The sequence below is a fragment of the Pseudochaenichthys georgianus genome, chromosome 8 (genome assembly GCF_902827115.2).
Source record: "Pseudochaenichthys georgianus chromosome 8, fPseGeo1.2, whole genome shotgun sequence".
Lineage (NCBI taxonomy): Eukaryota > Metazoa > Chordata > Actinopteri > Perciformes > Channichthyidae > Pseudochaenichthys > Pseudochaenichthys georgianus.
In genome coordinates, this window is record NC_047510.2 from 2417454 (window position 1) to 2430669 (window position 13216).

Consider the following 13216-nt stretch of genomic DNA (forward strand, 5'->3'; position numbering starts at 1 on the left):
GATGAGAGGCCTGTAATTGTCATGCTAGGTATACCTCAACTATGAGAGACAGAATGGGGGAAAGAATCCAGAAAAGCACATTGTAGGATTTTTAAAGAATTTATTTGCAAATTATGGTGGAAAATAAGTATTTGGTCAATAACAAAAGTTCATCTCAATACTTTGTTATATACCCTTTGTTGGCAATGACAGAGGTCAAACGTTTTCTGTAAGTCTTCACAAGGTTTTCACACACTGTTGCTGGTATGTTGGCCCATTCCTCCATGCAGATCTCCTCTAGAGCAGTGATGTTTTGGGGCTGTCGCTGGGCAACACGGACTTTCAACTCCCTCCAAAGATTTTCTATAGGGTTGAGATCTGGAGACTGGCTAGGCCACTCCAGGACCTTGAAATGCTTCTTACGAAGTCACTCCTTCGTTGCCCTGGCGGTGTGTTTGGAATCATTGTCATGCTGAAAGACCCAGCCACGTTTCATCTTCAATGCCCTTGCTGATGGAAGGAGGTTGTCACTCAAAATCTCACGATACATGGCCCCATTCATTCTTTCCTTTACACGGATCAGTCGTCCTGGTCCCTTTGCAGACAAACAGCCCCAAAGCACGATGTTTCCACCCCCATGTTTCACAGTTGGTATGGTGTTCTTTGGATGCAACTCAGCATTCTTTCTCCTCCAAACACGTCTAGTTGAGTTTTTACCAAAAAGTTCTATTTTGGTTTCATCTGACCATATGACATTCTCCCAATCCTCTTCTGGATCATCTAAATGCTCTCTAGCGAACTTCAGACGGGCCTGGACATGTACTGGCTTAAGCAGGGGGACACGTCTGGCACTGCAGGATTTGAGTCCCTGGCGGCGTAGTGTGTTACTGATGGTAGCCTTTGTTACTTTGGTCCCAGCTCTCTGCAGGTCACTGACTAGGTCCCCCCGTGTGGTTCTGGGATCATTGCTCACCGTTCTTGTGATCACTTTGACCCCACGGGGTGAGATCTTGCGTGGAGCCCCAGATCGAGGGAGATTATCAGCGGTCTTGTATGTCTTCCATTTTCTAATAATTGCTCCCACAGTTGATTTCTTCACACCAAGCTGCTTACCTATTGCAGATGCAGTCTTCCCAGCCTGGTGCAGGTCTACCATTTTGTTTCTGGTGTCCTTTGACAGCTCTTTGGTCTTGGCCATAGTGGAGTTTGGAGTGTGACTGTTTGAGGTTGTGGACAGGTGTCTTTTATACTGATAACGAGTTCAAACAGGTGCCATTAATACAGTTAACGAGTGGAGGACAGAGGAGGCTCTTAAAGAAGAAGTTACAGGTCTGTGAGAGCCAGAAATCTTGTTTGTTTGTAGGTGACCAAATACTTATTTTACCGAGGAATTTACCAATTAATTCATTAAAAATCCTACAATGTGATTTCCTGGATTCTTTCCCCCATTCTGTCTCTCATAGTTGAAGTGTACCTAGGATGAAAACTACAGGCCTCTCATCTTTTTAAGTGCGAGAACCTGCACAATTGGTGGCTGACTAAATACTTTTTTGCCCCACTGTATATACGTTTGCACATGAACACACATACAATTTTCCTTACATTAACTAACACACAAACCTCTATAATGATTATAATCTTATCAGCCTCTTTGTACTTCCTCTCACCCCTAATAATTGCAGAGGAGACAATGGGCCTCTCTAAATCTGGAAACTGTAATTCAATAACATAAACTTATTATATAGTTATATTGAGAAGCCTGACATAACAAGTTAGATTGCATATTAGTTGTCAGCATTTCGGTTACAAATTATTTGTGCTGTTTAATGTGACCAGTAAGATTTCAATATACCGGACAGATGGGAAAAATTGTTAAATAGTATACGTTTATTGAGCTTTTTTTTTATTGAACAATTGTGTTCATGGCAGATTATTTTAACTGGATAATATGACCGGAGAGATGCTGAGGTGTACTTGAGCAAGTCACCAAACCCCTTACTCCTCTGGGGGAGTAAGGGGTTTGGTGGGTTAACACCTTTTTTAAATAATGTGTAAAGGTCCTATTTGTACAAATGCATGTGTGAATTTCAGGCAACATTGAATTTACCATCATTGATTCATAAAGTATGTCTTCTTGCTACAATACTGCTTTATTGAAAAAGCACTTTAAAACCTCTAGACCAAAGTGCAGTTCAGAGAAATATATATATTTTTTAGAATAAACATGAATACAACATTATACAATTTTTTAAATGCAACATTCTAAACAGGGTTGATAGAAAGGAGGAAAGGTGAGTTTTAAGAAGCGATGAAAAAAAAGAAGAAAAACAGACAATGTAGAGGCCTGTCTAATGTGAAGGGAATGATCGGTCCACAGTTTAGGGGCTGCAGCAGCGAAAGCAACCCTGTCAGCATCACCCTGAGGACAGATTTGGATGAGTTTGTTCTTCTAAATGTTCTTGTGTGCCTTTGCTGGTCAGATCTGAAGCGGCTGCTGCCCTCCATCAGTCCTGATCCTACGGAGCTACAGAGAGCCATCGAGGTGCAGCTCCTCCGCAGCTCTGTGAGCGCCATGAGCAAAGCCCTGCAGCAGGAGCAGAGGACCGCAGCCAACCCAGAGTGAGTAGCCTATAGGGGAAAGCAGAATCCCTCATCGGTATCGCTTTGACTCAACAGATGTAGTTTGTATGATGTCCGACCCTGCCATGGTTTTTATTTATGGAGGTTTTTATAGTTGTTCTGAAAGGCCTCACTGAAAGGAAACCATAGTGTTGCACTTGGTTGTAAACACAGTGCCATCATTCTGCAACCAATGCCTAAAATTGAATGATCCAATGCCAGTATCTTTGATGGCACCAGTTTCTATACTAATTGGTACTAGGTTATTTTAGTCCCTCCTTTTTTTAATTACATTGCATTTAGCTGACACTTTTATCCAAAGCAACTTACAATAAGTGCATTCGACCAAGCACATACAAACTTGAAGAAAACAGAATCATCAGGTTTCATAGAGCCAAAACATTTCAAGTTCTACTCAACTGGCTTTCGATAAGCCAGTCCTTTGTTAGTATATAAGTGCTTTGTTAGTAATTATATCGCTCGAAGTGGAGTCGAAAGAGCTGAGTCTTCAGTCTGTGCCGGAAGGTGTGTAAGCTATCTGCTGTTCAATGGGGAGCTCATTCCACCATTTTGGAGCCAGGATAGCAAACCCACGTGTTTTTGCTGATGGGAACTTGGGTCCCCTTCGCAGCGAGGGTGCAGCGAGCTGTTTGGCTGATGCAGAGCGGAGTGCACGTGCTGGGGTGTACGATTAACCATGTCCTGGATGTAGGAAGGGCCAGATCCATTCGCAGCATGGTACGCAAGTACCATTGTCTTGAAGTGGATTCTAGCAGTTACCGAAGCCAGTGGAGGGAGCGGAGGAGCGGCGTGGTGTGGGAACATTTAGGAAGGTTGAAGACCAGACGAGCCGATGCATTCTGGATGAGCTGCAGAGGTCGGATGGCACATGCAGGTAGACCAGCCAGGAGGGAGTTGCAGTAGTCTAGGCGTGAGATGACGAAAGCCTGGACCAGAAGTTGCGTCGCTTTCTGGGTCAGCTGGGGACGCATCCTCCTGATGCTGTAAAGCGTGTATCTGCAGCAGCGCGTTGTAGCAGCGATGTTTGCAGTGAAGGACAGGTTGTTATCTAGGATCACACCCAGATTCCTTGCAGTCTGAGTCGGGGAAACAACAGAGGTGCCGATGTTGATTGTCAGGTCAAGAGTGGGACAATCTTTTCCCGGAAGGAAAAGCAGTTCAGTTTTGTCAAGGTTGAGCTTGAGGTGCTGATCAGACATCCACTGAGAGATGTCAGCTAAACAAGCAGAGATGCGTGCGACGACCTGGGTCTCTGAGCGGGGAAAGGACAGAATTAATTGGGTGTCGTCAGCGTAGCAGTGGTATGAAAACCATGCGGCTAATGACTGATCCGAGCGAGTTTGTGTACAGAGAGAAGAGGAGGGGAACGAGGACAGAGCCCTGAGGGACCCCTGTAGTTAATTGACAAGGGTCGGACTCGGAACCACCAAGTTACCCTGTAGGTGCGGTTTTTAGGCGCTTTCACACCGCAGTACTTTTCCCACAAAGGTTCATCAGAACTCTTTAGTTCTCATGAACTAAGTACAGATCGCGTTCACACCGGAATAAGTTCCTGGGGAAGGATTAGGCAAATGAAGCCGCTGACGTCACTTCTTCTTCTTCTGCTTTGGGTTTACTGGCAGGCCGCAAACAACTTCACGGCGTATACTGCCACCCGTAGTCCCCGGCCGGAAGTCCCCGGAGTTGGGCTTCAGTAGAAGCTGCTGGGACTCCCAGCTGCTTCTACTGAAGCCTTCTGAGTAAATCGCCAGAACGCCGACACCTCCTCATCTCCACCGCTCCCATGTTTTCTTTGTGTTGCCATAAGTTAGTCTCTCTGTGTTTGTGCGCTGGGCTAATGCTAATAATGCTAATGCGAGGATAATAAAATGGCGGCTTCACAAAACTTTTTGGGAGTTTTATGGGGCGTGGTTTGCAATCCGCCCAGCCAATCAGACATAGGAACCTTTTTCTCCCACGAAAGTCCCTGCTCTCTAGCAGGGACGGAAAAGGGGGTAAAAAGGTTCTCATGAATTCATTTTTGTTCCGGATTTTTTTGGTATGAACGCAACATTTCGGAATTATATCGGAACTAAAGTGGGTAAAGTACTGCGGTGTGAAAGCGCCGTTTGAGGTGAGGAGGGAAAGTGCAGAGCCTGAGACTCATGTTCAAGTGTTTTGGACAGGAACGGGAGGAGAGAGACGGGCCTGTAGTTTATAACATCTGACGGGTTGAGAGTGGGTTTCTTTGCCTCCTTGAGACTGTTTGGAAAGTGACCAGAAGTTAGAGAAGTGTTGATGAAATGGGTGAGAAACGGTAGAATATCAGGAGCGATAGTCTGAAGGAGGTTTGAAGGGATAGGGTCCCCAATCCAATTCCTAGCATTCATTCACCACTGAAAACAAGAAGATAGCTCTCTCCCTTGTTAGACTTACCTAATAGAGATTTATATGAGCTTTTCTTCTACTTTTAGTTCAGCTCCACTGTTAGTAAACATGTGATGTGATGTTGCAGTACGTTGGTGCGTTGCCTGAAGCAGACGGGCCGGATCTGCCTGGGTCCTCTCCGCCTCTCCACCCTCACCCTGTCTGACGCCCTGCCCACCCTGCCCACCCTGCAGCTGCACTGCACCGCCGCCCTGGAGAACACGCTCACCGGACAGGAAGTATGTACACACATTTGGCTTTATTTAATAATCATGGAATGCATTCATATTAGAAATATCTGAATGGCTAGCTTTGTTATCTTAACGGGTTTGGTCAAAAATGCAAAAAAATGAAGAGGGTAACAAGAAAAATCCTTTGTCCCCTGTGCATGTCTGAACATATAATGATAACACTGTTGAATGACAGAGATGCTGGCAAATATATGTTTAGCATTGTATATGCAGATGTACATCACTAAAACATCTCATTTGGAGCTGATCAAACAATGTAAAAGATAAAAAATGGGATATTCTCCTTTGACCTACGACCTCGTCTTTTTAGCGATCAACTATTTCCTCGTAACTTAATGTCACATTTGACATGGGCATCGCATTTTTCTGATCTACTCTATAGGAGGGTTTGTAAGTGTTTGCTAAAAACAATCAAGAGACCAGGAGAAAAAATGGTTTTGAAAAAATATATATATATATATCCTCATTAAAAAAATTATTGATTCGAAAATAATATGATACAGTACAAGTACATCTGGGTCTCTGTGTTTCATTCAAGCTCTGTGTGTGTGTGGAACGAGCCATTTTGTGAGCGAGAGAGAGCGCACCAGTACTGGAGATCGCTGTTGTTAGCTTCTGGTGCTAGCGAGCTACGGCAGGTGGAGGGAGAACTCTCTCCTGTCAGACTGAGAGGCTCAGATAACCTCAGCTCAGTGAGGTAAAGGACTCTGTGTTTAGATTACCCACTGAGATTAGTTATCGGTTAAACTGTTTGGTCACGATTAATGTAAACAATTCTTTCCGAGGCACACGTTTATAGGATCATTATAGCAATAAGAGAATAAATGAAAAACAGTTATGAAAAAAGAATAACGTAAAAAAGAATAAAGTTTAAAAGGGTGATTTGTAAAATATCCATAAAGAAAAAGTAAATCTGTTTACAGTTCTGTTTCAAATGGGTGTTGAGAGATGTATCCATAGATCTCTTCATTTTGCTCTCAAAGTGCACCAGATTGATTAGACCCTCCAGAAAAACGCGGGCTAAAATCCTTGATTATGCGATCAAACATGCGGGGTTTCCCACTTATAAAAATAGCACTTTACCCCTGCTCACACCTATATGCCATGAGCTGATTATCGAGCCTTCATTGTAACAGTCGCGGGTACACTGTGTATTTGCGTGGGGATTGTTGCAGTAGAAAGTTCCACTGTGGCGACCGGTACATTAATGGGAAACCCTAAATGTTTGCGCACCCTCTATGAAACGTCAAGCTACCCCACAGCACCCCCAAAATACATCTCTGGCGCCGCCACTGAGCCTGCAACCCCGTTTTGAAGACATGTGCAGTGCCAACAGGCTCATTGCAGCCACTAATGTGAGAAGACACACTTTTTTGCCAAATATCAGCATTTTCTTTCTTTTCATTTTTTTGCACAGATTGCAAAGTGGCAAAGTATTATAACTTATTGTTCTAGCAAAGGGAATTGTATTATGTATTTATGTTTTTGAGCACACAGACTTATGGAGCATTGTTTTATTATCACTGTTCTAGCAAAGGAATGCTCACGTTCATATTGATGTATTTTAATAAATGTTAACTTGGCCCATTACGTGACTATATGCGTTGGGGGGGGCCCGACTTTTTTTTTTCTCCAAAGGGGGGGCCTGGCAAAAAGTTTGAGAACCACAATGAGCACAGACCCATTGTTAAACATTTTGGGGCTAATGAAACTGTGTGTGTGTGTGTGTGTGTGTGTGTGTGTGTGTGTGTGTGTGTGTGTGTGTGTGTGTGTGTGTGTGTGTGTGTGTGTGTGTGTGTGTGTGTGTGTGTGTGTGTGTGTGTGTGTGTGTGTGTGTGTGTGGGTGCGTGTGTGTGTGTGTGTGTGTGTGTGTGTGTGTGTGTGTGTTTTGGTGTGTGTGTGTGTGTGTGTGTGTGTGTGTGTGTGTGTGTGTGTGTGTGTGTGTGTGTGTGTGTGTGTGTGTGTGTGTGTGTGTGTGTGTGTGTGTGTGTGTGTGTGTGTGTAGGAGTGTATGATTCCTCTGGGCAGCGAGGCTCTGAGCTCCTGTAAGCAGCAGGATGTCCAGCCTTTCCTTCTGGCCCTCAGATACACCATGTTCCAAAGACAACTGCTCCAGAAACTTAAAGGTAATTACTAATTCATACAATAGATGCATTAACCATTGTCAAATGGCGATTCTGAATAAAAAAAAATGTGTTTTTGAAAGGAGATTTTGAATTTGCCATCCTCAGAATCAAAAGCAAACGGAACACCTCATTGTGGCTTTTTCTTCATCCTTTCTGCACATATGAAACCAATCTTGTACCGCCAAACCTTTACATTTGTTGTGTCTTCCTTTCTTTATTGAAGAAGTTCACTGCAAAAAAGTAGTTCCGTTGAGTCTGTGGTAAGCTTGTCCTATAACTTCACAATAAAAGCTCCCTTCTGGTTCACTAATGGGAAGCTTTTAATGGGAAGCAGCAACAGGAAATGTTGGGTTTCCCTCTGTCTCACACAGCTCTGGTATGGCTGAAGGAACATGTGGATAGTATAATAATGTTAATCCAAAGGTCTGCATGTCCATCCTTGTCCAGGTCACTCTCCCTCCACCGACAGCCACCTCATGGAGCTTCGTCTCACTGCTGTCAAATTCGCCCGGAAGAAAGGCAACATTGCCCTGGCGTCCCGCCTGCTCAGCCAGTGTGGGGACAGAACACAGGAAGAAGGGGGGCAGCAGGAGGGGCTGAGCCAGGCCTTCAGACATCTCTCCCTGGAGGGCACCGTGGGGGAGAGGTGGGGCGCAGAGCTGCAGATCGAGAAAGCTAAAGTCCTGAGGAATGCAGGTAAACAACTGGAGATATTCAAACTGCACACATAACAGAGCGGCAGCTTTGCATCTTGCTGCTGCAAAGACTCTTTCAGTACGATATTTATGATTTTGTATTTGGAAAGCGTTAAAATTCCTTCAACCCATGATGTCGGCATGTTTTCATGCTTCTTGCTGAAATACGTTATATTCTCCTGGTCTTATTGCTGACATATGCTGATTACAAAACGTATTAGTCTATTGGTATTTATCACACATAATAGACAATCAATACATTTTATTGATGATTTGGCCAATACCTAAACTGATATTTTATGTATTTTTCATTATAGTACACGGTCAGACCTAAATACAATGAGTTTAGTACTATATATTATTTAGTTTAGAAGTGTAATACCTGCATTTGTGGTTGTCAAGGTAGAAATAAACAGGAGGCAGAGAGCTTATTTGCACCAACAGGTTGCCTCATGCCCTTATTTATTTTTTAATATTCTTATAAGGTGGAAAGGGGCGGGCATTTTGGGGAAAACAAAAATGCACCAAATGCCCGCTTTTATAAAAACACACACTGAGTCTAAGGGAGAAACCCTGGGTTAACAAATCCAGTTGATGACCCCCTCTGTGGTCCACGTTATCTCTGGTTAGGGTCTCTGAAGTCTGTGTTGATGACCCCCTCTGTGGTCCACGTTATCTCTGGTTAGGGTCTCTGAAGTCTGTGTTGATGACCCCCTCTGTGGTCCACGTTATCTCTGGTTAGGGTCTCTGAAGTCTGTGTTGATGACCCCCTCTGTGGTCCACGTTATCTCTGGTTAGGGTCTCTGAAGTCTGTGTTGATGACCCCCTCTGTGGTCCACGTTATCTCTGGTTAGGGTCTCTGAAGTCTGTGTTGATGACCCCCTCTGTGGTCCACGTTATCTCTGGTTAGGGTCTCTGAAGTCTGTGTTGATGACCCCCTCTGTGGTCCACGTTATCTCTGGTTAGGGTCTCTGAAGTCTGTGTTGATGACCCCCTCTGTGGTCCACGTTATCTCTGGTTAGGGTCTCTGAAGTCTGTGTTGATGACCCCCTCTGTGGTCCACGTTATCTCTGGTTAGGGTCTCTGAAGTCTGTGTTGATGTCCTTAGCTGTCTCTCAGCAGTGTCTCTGTCCACAGGCCAGTCCATGGCAGCCATGGAGATGCTGAGCAGGGCTGCTCTGTCTTACTGCCACGTGGGGAAGAATGAAGGCGCCGCCTGCCGCTCCCTGCTGACACTCTGCAAATGGCTGCTGGCCGACTGGAAGGACATGACGCCTCAGCTGAAACAGGCATGCTCTCTCTTCATACTGATCTACTTTACATTTTGCCGAGCTGTGATATTTCAAACCTTAAAATGACTTTAGTTGTTGTGACATAGTTCTTCTTCACACCCAGTGTGCTCTGGCTGGTTGTATTGTTAATGAGATGCCTGATGTTGTGGTGCAGGTGGTGAAGCGGTCAGGAGCAGTGAACTCCTCCAGCGCTGTGGGCAGCATGTCTCCTCTGAGCCGGAACATCGGCGCTCTGCTGGAGCTCCCCCTGGAGGATCAGGGGATCCCCCACATCATCACTGAGACCTCAGGTAACACGGAGCACGGGAACAAATCATTAGACTAACTTTATCTGTTTCTATTAAACTCTTTAAAGTAAAAAGCGTCTGTAAACTATGAACTACAATACAGCAGTGTTCTTGCTCCATTTGAAAGTTGGTGTTGTTCCTGCAGTGAGTGTGGGCGTCGGGGAGCCAGACTTCGTGCTGGGGCAGCTCTACCAGCTCTCCACCAGCCTGGCTCCAGAGATGGCAAAGTCCTGGGCCGCACTGGCCAGCTGGGCCTACCGCTGGGGCCGGAAGGTGGTGGATAACGCCAGGTTAGTGCACCCAGCTTCACCTGTATGAAATAATGCAATTCAATGTTCCACAGTCAATCAAGAGACATGAACCCATGACACGGCATACTGCAGAACTATTTCATCACATTATTTGTTTTCTCCTCAGCCAAGGGGAGGGATTGCCTCTTCTTCCTGGAGAGAAGAAGGAGATAGAGGAGCTGCTGCCAGCAACCACCAGCGAAGAAGACAAGGAGATCATCTTCAGCATCCTCGGACAGGCCATGTGTCGACCTACCGGCATTCAGGTAGAGTCTGACTTCAGCGACGTATTTACTGACGTATTTTATGTCTTAGAAAAAACATTAGAATCTCCTTTTCAGGCTTCTAACCAAAAACACGTTCTTAAATCGTTTAACTTTGAGACAAGAGGCGCTTTCGCACCGGAGTACTTTTCCCTTTTAGTTCCGTTAGTTCCTGGGATTTTGCGTTCACACCAAAAAGAGAACTTAGTTCATGAGAACTTTCCCCCCTTTTCCGTCCCTGCTAGAGAGCAGGTACTTTCCTGGGGAGAAAAAAGTTCCAATTTCTGATTGGCTGGGCGGATTGCAAACCACGCCCCGTAAAACTCGGAAAAGTTTTGTGAAGCCGCCATTTTATTATCCTCGCATTAGCATCATTAGCATTAGCCCCGTGCACCAACATAGAGAGAATAACTTATGGCAACACAAAAAAGAACTTGGGAGCGGTGGAGATGAGGAGGTGTCGGCGTTCTGGCGATTTACTCAGTAGAAGCTGCTGAGAGTCCCAGCAGCTTCTACTGAAGCCAGTCCCCAACTCCGGGGACTCCCGGCCGGGGACTTCGGGTGGCAGTATACGCCGTGAAGTTGTTTGCGGCCTGCCAGTAAACCCAAAGCAGAAGAAGAAGTGATGTCAGCGGCTCATTTGCCTAATCCTCCCTCAGCGACTTATTCCGGTGTAACGCGATCGGCTCTTAGTTCAATGGGGGAACTAAGTACGACAAAGTACTTGGTGTGAAAGCGGCTAAGGGCTCTAGAATTTATACCTTTTTTTTCGGGTTTTGAGGACTAATTCCTGCATCAATACGATGCTTTTGATGTGTGTCAGGATGAGGACATGGCTCTGCAGCAGGAGGACGATGAGGACGACATGGTGGATGTGATCTGGCGGCAGCTCACAGGCTCCTGCCCCTGGCTGGGGGAGGCGGGCCAGCCCGTCACCGACGGTCTGATCCGGGTATGGAGGCGGGTGGTGGACCGCATATTCGGCCTGTACCGGGTCTCCTGCCAGGCCTACTTCACCTTCCTCAAGCTCAACGCTGGACAAGTGAGGGATCCCCTTTGTACACTTACTGACTTGAGATCTGCGTGGCTGATGGAGAGCAGCCCTTCATCCTGAGTGTGTTGTGTTTCAGGTCCCTATAGATGAGGAAGACCCCAAACTCCTGCTGTCCTGTCAGAACAGCAAACAGAGCAACGACGACATGATCGTCATGGCAACCCTACGTCTCCTCCGTCTGCTGGTGAAGCATGCCGGTGAACTGAGGGAGGGGCTAGAGTTGGGCTTAGCCTCCACCCCTACAGCGCCCTGGAGGGGTATGTATGACTGTGAGGAGCAGTTATGAATGGACAACATATCTGAATTCTGACTCGGCTCTTGCCTGCGTGCGTGCGTGCGTGCGTGCGTGTGTGTGTGTGTGCGTGCGTGTGTGTGTGTGGCGCCCCATGAAGACTAGCCAATGCTAATGATAATCCTCATAAAGACAAAAACAATGCTCCTAGGTTATTTAAAGGGTATGGATTCTGAAATGAACAGTGTTAAAAATAAGATACTTCATGGTCCCTGTAAATAGATGTGTTTTGTACTCAGTCATGCAGTTCGTATCATACTGTATCGTGTCTTGTAACAAGAGGCAGTTTTCTTGCCCTATTCTCATAAAAGAAAATCAGTGTACAAACAATCATCATGTCCCCCCCCCCTTCTGACAACCTACTTAAAGGTGGGGTAGGTAAGTTTGAGAAACCGGCTCGAGATCGCTAGAATTTGAAAATACACAGCCGGAGAAAATCTGCCTCTTCCTCACAGAGCCCCTCGCCCAACACACACGAATGCGCACATGACCAATGAGGGCACGAGATAAGTTTGTGCCCCGATGGAAGGCTGACAGGCAGGTAGGCCATCCAGTTACTTTAGCCGGGCCGGCTCAGATGATTGGTCGTGCTTTCTACAGCACCACGGCTTCCACTGATGACGTGTTTTATGGATCTTTTGTCAAAGCACTTCAGATATTCATTGCTATCGGGACGTTAAGAGCATTCCATAGAATATAACAAAAGGTGTATCTCGAGCCGGTTTCTCAAACTTACCTACCCCACCTTTAAGGATTGTTTTGTTCTACCTGCTGCTGGTTCTTAACTGTAACATGTGTCCTCCTCAGGAATCATCCCACAGCTGTTTTCCCGTCTTAACCATCCAGAGGCTTACATCCGGCAGAGCATATGCAGTCTGCTGTGCCGAGTGGCCCAGGACTCCCCCCACCTCATCCTGTACCCCGCCATCGTGGGCTCACTCTCCCTGGGAGGAGAGGCTCAGAATGCAGGTAAACTTAAAGGACATGTGCAGGAAGTCTTTAACTTTTCTGATTTAATTACAAGGCATTTGTTTCTTGGACACTCCATGATGTCACTGGTCAAAACTCATACAACATGGCTTTGAAGTGAACATACTTAGTAGCCCTTAAAACAATAAGAAAGAGTGACGCTAATACTGTAATCTAATATCCGTTCACAGGAAGTAAACTGCCGTCAGCTCTGCCCACCTTCCTGGACAGCATGCAGGGGGAGGGTCTGGGGGGGGGGGAGGAAGAGCAGGCAGACAGCGGGGCCCAGGGAGAGGCTTCAGAGGAGCTGTCCACCTTCTGCTCCAGTCAGGACCAGGCCATGATGCAGGACTGCTACAGCAAGATCGTGGAGAAGCTGTCCCTCGCCAACCCCACCATGGTGCTGCAGGTAGGAGGGGGCTGCACTCACTGATGTACTAATGCCTTAACTTAAGCCCCCTGTCAGAAGTCTAACTCGAGCACAGCATCAGCATTTCATTCATTATTCAGGGATCACTTTAGTTCTCACATAAACGACGGCCCATCTTTTGACAAAAAAACAACAACTTTCCCCTTATTTCTTATGTTTTTAGGAGATATCTTTATTGTGTTTCATCTTTGTATGCACATACTGAACTGTTTATATCATTATTTGCATTAAATCTTTGTTTT

At 45.9% G+C, this 13216-nt stretch overlaps 1 protein-coding gene across 1 annotated transcript in view; it reads left to right on the forward strand.

Annotated features, from left to right (window-relative positions):
• Positions 1-13216, forward strand: part of smg1 (SMG1 nonsense mediated mRNA decay associated PI3K related kinase) — an 80003-nt gene that overhangs the window by 36124 nt on the left and 30663 nt on the right. The window contains 12 exon segments of the mRNA XM_034089547.1: positions 2460-2598; positions 5114-5264; positions 7282-7402; positions 7850-8098; positions 9235-9386; positions 9544-9679; positions 9822-9966; positions 10094-10232; positions 11053-11271; positions 11360-11540; positions 12383-12544; positions 12736-12953. Coding sequence (XP_033945438.1) covers positions 2460-2598; positions 5114-5264; positions 7282-7402; positions 7850-8098; positions 9235-9386; positions 9544-9679; positions 9822-9966; positions 10094-10232; positions 11053-11271; positions 11360-11540; positions 12383-12544; positions 12736-12953 — 2012 coding nt within the window.